The following is a 14359-nucleotide window of genomic DNA, read 5'->3' on the forward strand; positions in this document are numbered from 1 at the left end:
ATCTACTTGTCTGGGGTTTGACTGTCTGTCTGATGTCCGTCTGTCTTTCTGTCTGTCTGTCTGTCCTTTTCTCTTGTGTTCATCTGTCTGTCTCTCGGGTGTCTGTCTGTCTGTCCTTCTGTATGTCTGTCTGTCCATCTGTCTGTCTTTTTGTCTGGTGTCTGTCTGTCTGTCTGTCCTTCTGTCTGCCTGCCTGTCTGTCCGTCCGTCCGTCTGTCTTTTTTGTCTGGTGTTTCTGTCTGTCCATCTGTCTGTCTACCTGGTGTCAAATTTGTCTGTCTGTCCTTCTGTCTGGTGTCAGTCTGTCTTTCTGTCTGTATGTCCTTCTCTCTTGTGTCCATCTGTCTGTCTATCTGGTGTCTGTCCTTCTGTATGTCCGTCTGTCTGTCTGTCTTTTTGTCTGGTGTCTATCTGTCTATCCATCTGTCTGGGTCTGTCTGTCTGTCTGTCCTTTTGTCTGCCTGTCTGTCCGTCTATCCATCTGTCCGTCTTTTTTGTCTGGTGTCTCTCTCTGTCCTGTCTGTCTATCTGTCTGTTCGTTTGTCCGTCCGTCCGTCTGTCTGTCTGTCTTGTCTGGTGTCTCTCTCTGTCCTGTCTGTCTGTCTGTCCTTTTGTCTGGTGTCTGTCTGTCCATCTGTCTGTCTACCTGGTGTCATTTGTCTGTCTGTCCTTCTGTCTGGTGTCTATCTGTCTGTTCGTCCGTCCGTCCGTCCGTCTGTCTGTCTGTCCGTCTGTCTGTCTTGTCTGGTGTCTCTTTCTGTCCTGTCTGTCTGTCTGTCTGTCTGTCAGTCAGTCAGTCTGTCTGTGTGTCTGTCCTTTTGTCTGGTGTCTGTCTGTCCATCTGTCCGTCTACCTGGTGTCAAAAATTTGTCTCTGTCCTTCTGTATGGTGTTTGTCTTTCTGCCTGACTGTTCATGTGTTACAAAATATATTTTTTTGAATATTATTTTTTTCTAGAAATGATTTGAAACATTTATTTCATATAAAATGCTTTGTCTACTTGATTTGATTGTGTTCCCTTACCCAACCAGCAACACAAATATATTACTTATATTACTTATAATATATATATATTTGGCCAGTTACATTTTTTAAAGTGTTTTCGCTGGAGACATTAAACTGAAAAGCATCTCCTGTGTGACAACTAGCCCCAGTCTCTCCTACTGCAGTTTAACAACATTATTCTTTCTTTAGAGTCTGCTAAAAACTCTGAGCTCCAGACACCAATTATCAGCTGCTTTTTATAACCTGTTAAGCTCTTACACAAACACTAGCCAGACTTGCACTCATCTTACTGTATGTAGACAGTAGAGGAGTAGAGGAGCTGTTATTTCTGCCCAGATTTACTTAATTGAACAAGTGGGAACAATAAAATACATTCTCTGTGTTAGAAAGTGTTATTTGAGAATCAAAAACACGTGAAATTCACTTACTGTAAAACGTATGCTTTCCTTTCACTGGTAGAATGAAATGGGGCGCCCTCTGGTGACAGTTTTACACTTCAGTGAGCAAAGTGTTGTGTTTATTAGGACAGTTCAAGCTAGACTGAAAATTGGCTGATCATTTAAAGACATATGCATTTTCAGTTTACCTTTTCCTGTTGAGTGTTATGTTAAGTACAGCAATGTGAAAACAGGTCGTCCTATGGAATTTTATGGGCTCCAAATCGGGGCATAATAAAAGCTACAGGTGTATAGCAATGAAACTGAAACACTGCATATTTCATATTTCAGATTATCAAATGTAAACAGCACCCTCTAGTCCAATAATACAAAACCTACAGCTAATTACACCCTAAGTAACATATTTCAGATTCTCAAAAATGTAGACAGCGCCCTCTAACTAGGATTTGTTATTGGGTACATACAACAAAACATACCCGGAGCAGGGTAATTTTTTTGTTTTGAATTATGTTTAAAACAAGCCTGGGCTGGTTTTTTTGTTTTTTTTTGCCTGTGATCAGTATTTAAATTATAACGGGAATGCCCTGTTTATTCGTTTTCACCAGCAGCTGGTCTGAGATCAGTTTTGCTCATTGGCATCCATTGTTCGTGACAGGCTCAGAGACATACACGCACTTTGTTACCCTAAGTAATCTATTTCAAATTCTTGAAAATTCAAACAGTGGCGTCTAGTGGATTTATCCAAATCCTACAACAAAATATACCCTTACACATTTCAAATTCTTGAAAATGGAAACAGTGCCCTATAGTCCATTAATACAAAACCTACAGCTAATTACACCCTAAGTAACATATTTCAGATTATCAAATGTAAACCACGCCCTCGAGTCAATTAATCCAAAACCTACAACAAATTACACCCTAAGTAACATATTTAAGATTCTCAAAAATGTAGACAGCGCCCTCTAGTGGATTTATCCAAAACCTAAAAAAAATATAGCCTAAGTAACCTATTTCAGATTCTCAAAAGGAAACAGCGCCCTCTAGTGGATTTATCCAAAACCTACAACAAAATACACCCTAAGTAACATATTTCAGATTCTCAAAAATGTAGACAGCGCCCTCTAGTGGTTTTGTCATTGGAAATGTACAGCAAAACATACCCGGAGCAGAGTAATTTTTTGCTTTGAATCACGTATTTATAGCAAGCCTGGGCTGTTTTGTTGTTGTTTTTTTTTGCCTGTGATCAGTATTTAAATTATAACGGGAATGCCCTGTTTATTCGTTTTCACCAGCAGCTGCTCTGAGATCAGTTTTGCTCATTGGCATCCATTGTTTGATTGTGAATCAGAGTCTTTGGTGTGGCGATGAAAGCCTTGCGGATCCTTAGAGCAGACTCGTGACAGGCTCAGAGACATAAACACACTTTGTTCTTCATCACACTTGTGTTTTTGATGTGCGTGTGATGTCATTAGCAAAGCAAGAGTGAGTGTGAGTGAGTGTGTCTTCAATATTTCTGTACCCCCTTTGTAAACTGTGACTGTTTACAAACTATATAAAGGTTAATTTATTAATGCATTCTTAGTTATAGTTTTTAAAAGCATGCATGATGTCAGAGAATTGCATATTATGTAAATAATTTGCATTTATTTAAAAACTACCCAGTTTTATTAGTGCAGAAATGATTTAGTGTATGCACCAGTAAAAAGGCATTTATTTATCTGTATTTCTCGGATAAAGCACATACTGTCAGACAGTTGTTACTATTTGGATCATGTCTCTAAATGTATTAATTTAATGTTATTTATTTAAAAAAAATTCTTGGTCATGCTGTCCGAGAACAGCTGTAACTATTTATATTGATATCTGGATCTTTATTAACAAAATATATTTATTAAACAGAAAATAGATAATACTGTATTGGACAATTAAACAGTTAATAATGCAGGATTGGATTCCACATGAAATGCTGTTTATTGGATTTAGTATATTTACTGAGCACCAAAAATAGGCATGTGTGTGTTTTCAGACAGCTGGAGGTTTGTAGTTGGTAAGTGACTAGTTTGTCCTCCTGGTTTTATCAATGTCGTCTTTATATTTACTGGGAATGAGCCAAAGCACCAGCTCCCTGACCAAACCCAAAGCCCTTCGGTCCAAAGTTCTTGGCATAGCACCCTGAAAATGGCAGTAAAAAAAAAAAAAAAAAAAAAAAAAAAATCATTATTATTATAATTATTACATATTAATTACTGTAATTAAATATTTAACAAATTTAAAAGTATGAAAACCTTAATATAAATAATATAAATATAGCACAAATATACACAATAAAATGTAAATGAACAATATAAAAATAAATATAAAAAAATCTAAATATGAAATGTATGTAAATCTAATTAGATAAATATACATAAATTAATAATAAAATAAATATAATTTTGTTTTCAATAAATTAGATAAATACAGATATTTAAGATAACAAAATGCATAAGGAAATCAGTCATATAAATATAAATGCAAATAAAAAACATGTAGAAAATCTAAATAAATATTACATATATACATATTAAAATTCATACAATATTATAGTCATGCCATTGTAAAAAATAATAGTTAAACCTATATAGAAGTGTTATAAAAGATCAATATAAATATTACTAAATAATATTAAAGTAGTTTTTTAAAATGCATTGCATTAATAAAACAAAGAAAATAATTAATATAAGTCCAAATTTCTTAGCATAGCACCCTGTAAAAAGCAGCAGCAAAAAAAAATATTACAAATAAAGTATTATTATTATTATTATTATTTTAAAAGTAGCTAGTCTATAAGCAATTAAAAATATGAAAATCTTACAATAAATGTTGTAAATATAACAAATGAACATAAAATAATATGTAAACAAAGAACAATATAAAACATAAATATTTAAAATATCTAAATATGAAATGTTTTGTTTTATTTGTCAAACAAATTAGACAAATACACATATAAATATAAATGCTGTTTTAAAATAGATTAGACAAATACAAATATTTTATATTATATTTAAGATAATAATAGTTATAAGAAATGTACATCAATTAGTCATAAATAAAAAATAAATAAACAAATAACTAAATATTACCATTTGAATTTATGCAATATTTCAATTACTAACGGTATTGTAAAATTAAAATAAATAATAGACATGTTAAATTATTATTGTTAATATTAGATATTAATAGTAAAGCAATGTGATTTTAATACACGTTACATTAATATAACAAAGAAAATAATTATTTATGCTACTGTCCATTTTCCAACAAATCCTCAATAATATTGAATCAACATGCATACAGTATATGCCTGATGTTTTATACAGACCTTTACAATAAATCTCTCCATCTTTATCAGCTAAAGTGGTGGATTCCAGACTCTTTCCACACTTTGCGCATCTGAAGCAGCTTTTATGCCAAGACTGAATGAAGAAACATAAATATTCATAAATGACAAAAAATGATGGCCAAAAACAGTTTGTCATGTCAGTCTGATTATAAAGCATCCACCATTCCTGCAGTATCTGTGCTGATTTTGTCTTTCAGGTGAGGGCAGAGTGTGGTTATGTTTGCACTGTAATATTTATAATATACAGAAATCTGCCAGATGAGGGTTGTCTTATGCAATGTTATTTTTAAAATAAATTACAATACTATAACAAAGAAAATAATTCATATAAATCCAAAGTTCTTAGTATAGCACCCTGTAAAAATCAGTAAATAAATAAATAAATAAATAACAATTTTTAAATTTTTAAACAAATAAAAAAATATTATTATTATTATTTTATATAAATATCGTTAAATATATATAAAAAAAGAAAAATATGAAAATCTTACAATAATGTTTTATGTAAATATAACACAATTATACACATTAAAGAAAATGTAAATGAACAATATAAAACAAATAGTTAGGTCAACACATATTAAAAATATAATTAAAACGCTGTTTTAAAATAATTAGATAATTAAAAAATATTTAAGATAACAATATTTGTAAGGCCAATTTACATAAATTAGTCATATAAATATATATATACAATTAAATGCAAATGAAGGAAAAAACCTTTAGAAAATTAAAATAAATCTTACATAAATACATATCAAACTTGTACAACATTAGGGATGCTGAATCTTATTCTGCATTCCTAATCTGGTAACACTGTAGTTTAGGTCAGAAATCACGCTATTAACAAACCATTAACCTACAGTACTAGTGTAATAAACTACTAATTAGATGTTTATTAATAGCTAGTAAGGTAGAAGTTAGATTTAGGTTTTAAGTAGGATTAGAGTTGCAGAATAAGATCATACTTGATAACTACCAATGAACAGTTAATATCTTTATTAATAACATTAATCTTTATAATAACTTTTGTAAGCTGTTTGGACATAACTGTGTGAAGGTATAGTGTTTGTTCGCAGTCATTTTGAAGTTTTATAAATGCAACAAGTCTCTTTTAAAAATTTCCTCATGTTAAAATAGGATTCAAATTCCAGTTTGTTTGTTTTTTCAGGCCCACCACAACCTGTAAGACTCTGTTTTTCCTGCCCACTGAATTGACTGACAGGCGCATATTAACATCTCCATAGTACTGTGTATAAACATGCCCACAGAACAGGATTTGCTAAGAAACTGGGATAAAAAAATCTGTTCAGCTCTCTGTGATCAGCTGCACCTCAAGAATGAGTTTTACAAGTTTAAAACATTATTAAAATGGTGCATGTTTGTAATTAATTAAAGACAGTAAAATGGCTATGTAATTCATAATCCCCATAGCCACATAAGCCCCTTTCACACAGTAAAGATCCAGACAATTTCTGGAACGACTTTACCAGTAAGTTTCAAAAAAGTTCTGTTCACACAGGCAAGGACGTTCCAGAACAGACCATTCACACATCCATTACAAAATACCGGTAAATTCTGACATAATTAACCAGAAATGAGCTCTAAACGGCTTCGCTTGTATTTGTAAATGTAATAGGGATCCGGCTTGATTGTTTCACTTATTTAAAGCTTTAGCATTCATGCAGCTTATCCCAAAGACATCAGAAGGCAGAAGCGCTAACTGCAGCTAAATGTTTACACATTTGACAACATTACAAATTCTGTGGATGGATAATTATTGTGAACAACTTCGAGGAAAGCATATGGAGGAACACTTTCGCAGGTCGAGATGTAAATAATATGTGTGTGTGCGCTAGTGCTCACCGGCTGCTTCATTTGCATGCGTGTCAAGCAGAGCTTGAAGGTAAACAAACGGAGGTTTAGCATAAGCATTTTAGCGATGAGTTTTTATTTTTTATTTAATTTTTTTTACACAGTTGACATTAAGAAGGAACATAGAAACGTTATCTGACCAACATCTAGCAGCTAAGTATGTCTGGAAAAATATTCAAAGGCTTGGTTAAAAGGTTAAAGGCTTTATTTTCATAAACCGTGCAGATGTGAGTGCGTCTGAGTGTTCTGATTGGCTGGAGTAGACGTCTCATGTCAGTGCATTCTAAGCATGAACGCACTCTTTCTGGCAATCTTTCTTTTGCGTTCACACAGCGCAGCATTCAGGCAAATTATCGGTAATGTTACAACTTCTCTTATTGAAAAATTGACGGAAGGAATTTACCAGCATTTTCAATTACAGGGCTGTTCACACATACAGACCTTTCCGAAAAATTGCAAGTAATTTTCTGGAAAGGTCTGTATGTGTGGAAGGGGCTATAGTGTCAGTAAATGCATGTGTGTTTGTACAGCAAATTAATATATAATAGATGGGTAATAAGCCAGTATTTAATTCAGTGAATTGTTACCTAAACTAAAGTGCTGATTAAAAAAACCCAACAAAATAAACAACAACTCACGTTTCCTCCTCCAACCACCTTCTCTGCGGCATAAACGGCATTTCCACAGCGGGGACAAACATCTGAACCACCAAGCTTCTGCGCAAATTTTGATGGGTTGGGGTTGTTGGTTGGACGATGAGATGTTTCTCTGGATGACAAATGCAGAAAATTTAATTTACATTTGTAAACAACAACAATAACAAAACAGTAATACTGTGAATAATTGCTGTAAAAATTACTGGAATGGATTTTAATCAGTAAATATGATGTTACATAGAGTTGATGTCAAAATTATACACCCTCCTGTGAATTTAGTTTTTTGCTTCTTTTTCAAATATTTCCCAAGTTATTTTCAACAGAGCAAGGAATTTTTCACAGTATTTCCTATAATATTTTTTTCTTCTGGAGAAACTCTTGTTTTATTATGGCTAGAATAAAAGCAGTTTTTAATTTATCAGCCCTCATAATCAATATTTGTTTTTGTTTTTCGATTGTCTACAGAACAAACATCATTTTACAATGATTTGCCTAATTACCCAACCTGCCTAACCAACCTAGTTGTAATGTGAAGGGGATTCTGACAATGGAGTGCGGATCTAAATGCAGGATTTATTCAACAGAATGGTCAGGCAAGCAATGGTCAATACAGGAGTAAACAGATGTATAGGGGCTATCCAGAGTGATGGTCGATAAACGGGCTGATGGTCAAAAGGCAGGCAGCGTACTGCGTAAATAACAGAACAAAGCAAGAGTCTAACACAGGGTATATGCAGGAATCCTAAATCTAATTGTTTTGCCTTTTTAAGACTTTTTAATAACCTTCTCAGAATATTTTAAGACCTCGTCGCCACTTCAAATTCTAATCAAACCTTTAACTTAATAAGCAGTTGTTAATAAACAGTTGTAGTTAAATAAGTGAATAGAGCACAACCAAGCAACAGAACTCAGAAAAGCTCATAAGAAACCACTTGAAAGAATTAATTATGCGTTTTTTTTCAATAACAGGCTTCAGCCTCTGTTTAAACTCATCTTCCTCCAACCAGGAGTATGCAAATTTACATTTTCCCATTTTGCTGTCTATTTTGCTCTATAGTTTTGCTACATGGAGCATCACGTCACCTTCCTGCGTTTGTCACAAATTACATGACATCACTAACATCACCCAGAAAGAGGAGCTTAGCCAGATGCGCCCAGCCTGAACCAATCGCGTGGATCGAGGAAAATAATTATATTTATGCTTTTTTTGGAGTCAGACACTTTGGACAATGCTTGAAGAAAATTTATGACCTCCTAAAAACACGATTAAGACTTTTTAATACTTTTTAAGGGACTTAATTTTCTCATAATTGACTTATCAACATTTTAATACTAAGACCCCACAGACACCCTGTAACACGTCAAGGCAAGGAAAATGCGTCGTAATGTTCACAATGACAGATAAACAAGACTCAGCACTGAACTGTATGTGGTTTATACAGTCCATGTAATCACTTCATGAGCGGCTCCCAGCCGTGAGTGTGTGAAATCAACAGAATCCGGAACAGGTGCGTGTGGGCGGTGCATGACAGAACTTGTAGTCCGTATACCGGCGGATTTGTAGTTTAGTGGCGCTTTTACCAATGATCTGCTGCCGCTAGATCGCTGGTGATCATAAGCCTTTAAATGTCACTAAGCTGAATACAAGTATCTTGAAAAATATCTAGTCAAATATTATTTACTGTCATCATGGCAAAGATAAAAAATTAGTTATTAGAAATGTGTTATTAAAACTATTATGTTTAGAAATGGAAAGGGTGGAGTGAAACTAGAAGTACTAAACTCAAGTACTAACCCAGCCGGTTTGATTCCCAGAGCTTCACCCCCATCCATGCTCAGAGTTCCTGCTCCTCCACCAAAGCCGTAGCCTTTCGGGCCGTATTTCTTGCCGTAGCAGGATTTGCAGTAGATCTCATCCTGATGCACAGCTACTGTTGTACTGTCCAGATTCTTTCTGCACACCACTGCACTCAACAGAGATAGAGAAGTAGTAAGGATGAAAGAGTGTATTATATACAAACTGAGTTCATTAGCTGGTAAAAGATATATACAGTGCATCTGGAAAGTATTCATAGCGCGGCACTTTTTCCACATTTTATGTTACAGCCTTATTCCAAAATGGATTAAATTCATTTATTTTCTCAACATTCTACACACAATCCCCCATAATGACAATGTGAAAAATTTATTAAAAATAAAAAACCTGAAAAATCACATGTACAGAAGTATTCACAGCCTTTACTCAATACTTTGTTGATGCACCTTTAACAGCAATTACAGCCTCAAGTCTTTGAATATGATGCCACGAGCTTGGCACACCTGTCTTTTGCCCATTCCTCTTTGCAGTACCTCTCAAGCTCTATCAGGTTGGATGGGAAGCGACGGTGTACAGCCATTTTTTAGATCTCTCCATAGGATTTAGATCTGGGTTCTGGCTAGGCCACTCAAGGACATTCAAAGAGTTGTTGTGAAGCCACTCCATTGATATTTTAGCGGTGTGCTTTGAGTCATTGTCCTGCTGGAAGATGCCGTCGCCGCAGCCTGAGGTCAAGAGCACTCTGAAACAGGTTTTCATTCAGGATGTCTCTGTACATTGCTGCATTCATCTTTCCCTCTATCCTGACTAGTCTTCCAGTTCCTGCTGCTGAAAAACATCCCTACAGCATGATGCTGCCACCCCCATGCTTTACTGTAGGGATGGTATTAGCCTGGTGATGAGTGGTGCCTGGTTTTCTCCAAACGTAACGCCTGGCATTCACTCCAAAGGGTTCAATTTTAGTCTCATCACCAGAGAATTTAGTTTCTTATGGTCTGAGAGTCCTTCAGATGCCTTTTGGCAAATTCAAGGTGGGGAGTGGCTTCAGTCTGGCTACTCTACCATACAGGCCTGATTGGTGGATTGCTGCACAGATGGTTGTCATTCTGTAAGGTTCTCCTCTCTCCACAGAAGAACGCTGGAGCTCAGACAGAGTGACCATCAGGTTATTGATCACCTCCCTGACTAAGGCCCTTCTCCCTCGATCACCCAGCTTAGATGGCCGGCCAGCTCTAGAAAGATTCCTGGCGGTTCCAAACATCTTCCACTTACGGATACTGGAGGCCACTGTGCTCATTGGAACTTTCAGAGCAGCAGAAATCTTTCTGTAACCTTCCCAATCCTGTCTCGGAGACAACAGACAATTCCTTTGTCTTCATGCTTGGTTTGTGCTTTGACATGCACTGTCATCCCTGGGACCTTATATAGACACGAGTATGCCTTTTCAAATCATGTCCATTCAACTGAATTTACCACGGTGAACTCCAATGAAGCTGCTGAAACATCTCAAGAATGATCAGTAGAAACAGAATGTACCTGAGCTCAATTTAGAGCTTCACGACAAAGGCTGTGAATACTTCTGTACATGTGATTTTTCAGCTTTTTTTTTTTATAAATTTGCAACAATTTCAAAAACTCTTTTCACATTGTCATTATGGGCTATTGTGTGTAGAATTTTGAAGAAATAAATGAATTTATTTTGGAATAAGGCTGTAATATAAATGTGGAAAAAGTGAAGTGCCATAAATACTTTCCGTGTGCACTGTATGAGCTGGGTGGGTGTTATATGTGGGTGTTAAAACCTCTATATGTTGATCCTGGAACATCATTCCTGTTCAAAAATGTAATGCATCTAAACACAGTTTAAGATATTATGCTGTCCTCTGGTACTCTAGGTAACATTATTCAACAAAGCATAGTCAATTTGTCTAAGAAAAACAGAAGCACAACCATAAACATGTACACTACTCGCTACTATTTGGTGACGTAATGCTTGACGCACCTTGTCATCTACACATAAACACCCATTTGTTCCCCTGATCTGCCGTCAGACGATGTGCAGCCATAAAAGGCAGATAAGTCCAGAGAGATGTTCATTTGTACAGCACCTAATATGGACACACTGTTCAACAGACAAGATTTACTTTACTCTGTGCTATTTCCAAACTCATGCCAGCTTTCCACAGGACTTTTGTCAAACTGTGCAAATAAGCAAACAGTGAAATTAAATGAACTGATTTGACTTGTAGAGCTTAAATGACAGCCATCAGAAACATTTGTGCTCAATTCTTTCTAGAAAAATATCAATATTAAAGCAATTTCTTTGGGCTGGGGTCTCTGTTATAACATTGACATCTGATGGCTTTGTTCAGGAACAATATATATATTTTTAGTAATATAGATGACCATCTGCATGAATGATCTTTCCGTTTTCCGGCTTCCACCCTTTCGCTACAGGAATATTCATCACCACCCATTTCCACACAGAGAGTCTCATATAAACATGCACATCCTTTCTATGATGAGTATTTGTAATGCGATGAAGAACATAGAGAAACATTTGTACTTGTTAGTTTATTTGGCTGGTTGGTTGATTAAGAAATAAACCTGGTGAGTTATTTAAACAATTATTAAGAAATATAATTAGTTAATTGGTTGGTTAGTTAGCTAATTAGTCAGTCAGTCAGTTAGGTAGTAAAGTTCATGTGTTCATTAACTGTCAAGAAACTGAGATACTGTGATGTCAATGCTGAACTGTTAGTAAGTTAGTTAGTTAACACTCTTCATTGATGGTTGGTAAGCTGACTAAAGCAGCCCATGTTTATTTTGTTTGTTAGTTAGATACTCTGGTGTGAATATTGTGCAATATAGATGAGCAAGTTAAGCAATCAATAACTTAAGCATGTTGTTATTTGAGAAGGAAAGCAGATTAGATTACAATAAATTACATTTGTTGTTAGTTAAGGAGAAATTGGGTTAAGGTATATACAGTAAAATGAAATGCATATTTCAACCTAATGTTGCCCAAACCTTATACAGATAAATTCTAAGTTGTACATCTTTTTTTATTTTTCAATGAGTCCCTACAAAGGCTAAATCTGCAGCCTTGGTAACTCCATGGTAAGTTATTTTTTAAATGTAATTTATTTTTTTTCCTTATAGTTTCTCACACCAAAACAAAGACCAAAATATCTACTATCATACTTTATAACACTGTATTCCCCTCTCTTTGGACATTTATACATTTCTATGCTATACTTAAAAGATGAACTTACTGCACAGAAAGCAGGACTTGTGGAAGCTCTGTCCCTCACACTGGACCTCCTCTGCGAAATACACCGTCTTCTTACAGCAGCCACACTTGTTTCCTCCTCCGAGCGGCATTCTGACATTATTATTAGCACATGTAGTCCTTACAAGATGCACTAATTACTTTACAAATGCAAAGATACTAATAGTAATTCTCATTACACATTATTGTATTTATACAACATTTTTGCCATTCTATGTTATTCAGTTTTCTTTATTAGAAGGTCAGTTGTGGATGGATAAAGTGAAATGAATCAGATTTCTACCATTGTCATTGCATTTTTTTATTATTTTCCAAATAAAGTATACCCCAAACACTTGTTTCCTCCGAGCGGCATTCTGACACTATTATTAAAAGATGCATTAATCACGTCACAAATGCAAAGATACAAATAATAATCTTCATAACACCTTATTGCATTTGCACATTATTCTTTGTCATTCTATGCTATTCAGTTTTCTTCATTAGAAGGTCAATTGTGGATGTGAAATGTGAAATGAATCAGATTTCTATTGAAGTATATTCCAAATGGCAGAAAGGGCATATATATATATATATATATATATATATATATATATATATATATATATATATATATATATATATATATATATATATATATATAATAGGTAAAATCTTTTTTATTTGTTTGCTTTCTGTAACATTATAGCCCTCATAAACTGAATATATATTGGAAAAAACACTTTACAATAGGTATAATTAGTTGACTAAACTGCTGTACAGTAAAATAACATGAACTAACAATGATCAGCACTTCTACAACATCATCTTATATATGCGTACATTTTGAATTTTGTTATCTGTTTTTTTTTTTTCTTCTTGTTTTTACAACCAAATAAGAAGTCTGATGATGCAAAAACTCTTACCTTTGTGTTGTTGTGGATCACTAGAAGATCAGGAGAGTTTGAGTCCTCGTGTGAGTCCAGATAGGATGACTGGTGAAAAGATGAGGACTGGGTTTGAAAAACAGAGGCAGAACGAGAGAGAGCAAGAGAGAGAGAGAGAAAGAGGTAGTAAATGCAGTGACCTCAGAGATAGATAGAGATAGAACGAGAGAGAGAGAGAGGGAGAGAGCAGCAAAGCATATCTTAGCCTGTTACAAACCCCTAATATTGGTTTCAGGGAAAATGGGGTTTGACATTTTAAAAAAACAATTAAAATAAATTTATATATATATATATGTATATATATAATGTAAAACTTAGTTAGCCATATATATATATATATATATGGGTGCTCCAGTTTCCCCCACATGTCCAAACACATGCACTATAGCTGAATTGTCCATAGTGTGTGTGTGTATGGACGTTTCCCAGTGATGGGTTGCAGCTGAAAGGGCATCCGCTGCTTAAAACATATGCTGGATAAGTTGGCGGTTCATTCTGCTGTGGTGACCCCTGATGAATGAAAGGACTAAGCTGAAAATGAATGGATTAATGGATGAATGAAATGGAACTGAAATTAATGGTGTGTGTGTGTGCGTGTGTGTGTGCGTGCGTGTGTGCGTGCGTGTGTGCGTGCGTGTGTGCGTGCGTGTGTGCGTGTGTGTGTGCGTGTGTGTGTGCGTGTGTGTGTGCGTGTGTGTGTGTGTGTGTGTGTGTGTGTGAGAGAGAGAGAGAGAATGTCATGGTCTGGCATTTCTCAAATTCCTGTTTGACAATTTTTTACTTATTAGCTGGTCACACTGCAGCAAGTCTGTAGTCTCTATAAAAGAGTACTTTATGCAGATTGTCAAATATTCAGTTTTATATTAGGCTTTACACTATGAAAAATACACTTTAAACTAAGTACTGGTTGAAATAAATAGAACAAAAATAGAAAAAATAATAGAAACTTTAAGCCTCATGTGTTTGTAGTGTTGGTTATACACCATAAAATATGTTAAATAGC

The 14359-nt window shown here is 34.9% G+C and overlaps 1 protein-coding gene across 1 annotated transcript; it reads right to left on the reverse strand.

Moving 5' to 3' along the window:
• Positions 1-3353: 3353 nt before the first annotated feature.
• csrp1b (cysteine and glycine-rich protein 1b) lies at positions 3354-13441 on the reverse strand. Its single transcript, XM_056460597.1, has 6 exons — positions 13336-13441; positions 12414-12523; positions 9118-9286; positions 7305-7434; positions 4771-4864; positions 3354-3578 (listed from the first exon to the last, which is right to left on the reverse strand). The coding sequence occupies exons 2-6, from the start codon at positions 12520-12522 to the stop codon at positions 3502-3504; spliced, it is 579 nt and encodes a 192-aa protein (XP_056316572.1). The 5' UTR covers position 12523; positions 13336-13441; the 3' UTR covers positions 3354-3501.
• Positions 13442-14359: the final 918 nt, after the last annotated feature.

Source organism: Danio aesculapii, chromosome 6, assembly GCF_903798145.1.
Source record: "Danio aesculapii chromosome 6, fDanAes4.1, whole genome shotgun sequence".
Classification (NCBI taxonomy): Eukaryota; Metazoa; Chordata; class Actinopteri; order Cypriniformes; family Danionidae; genus Danio; species Danio aesculapii.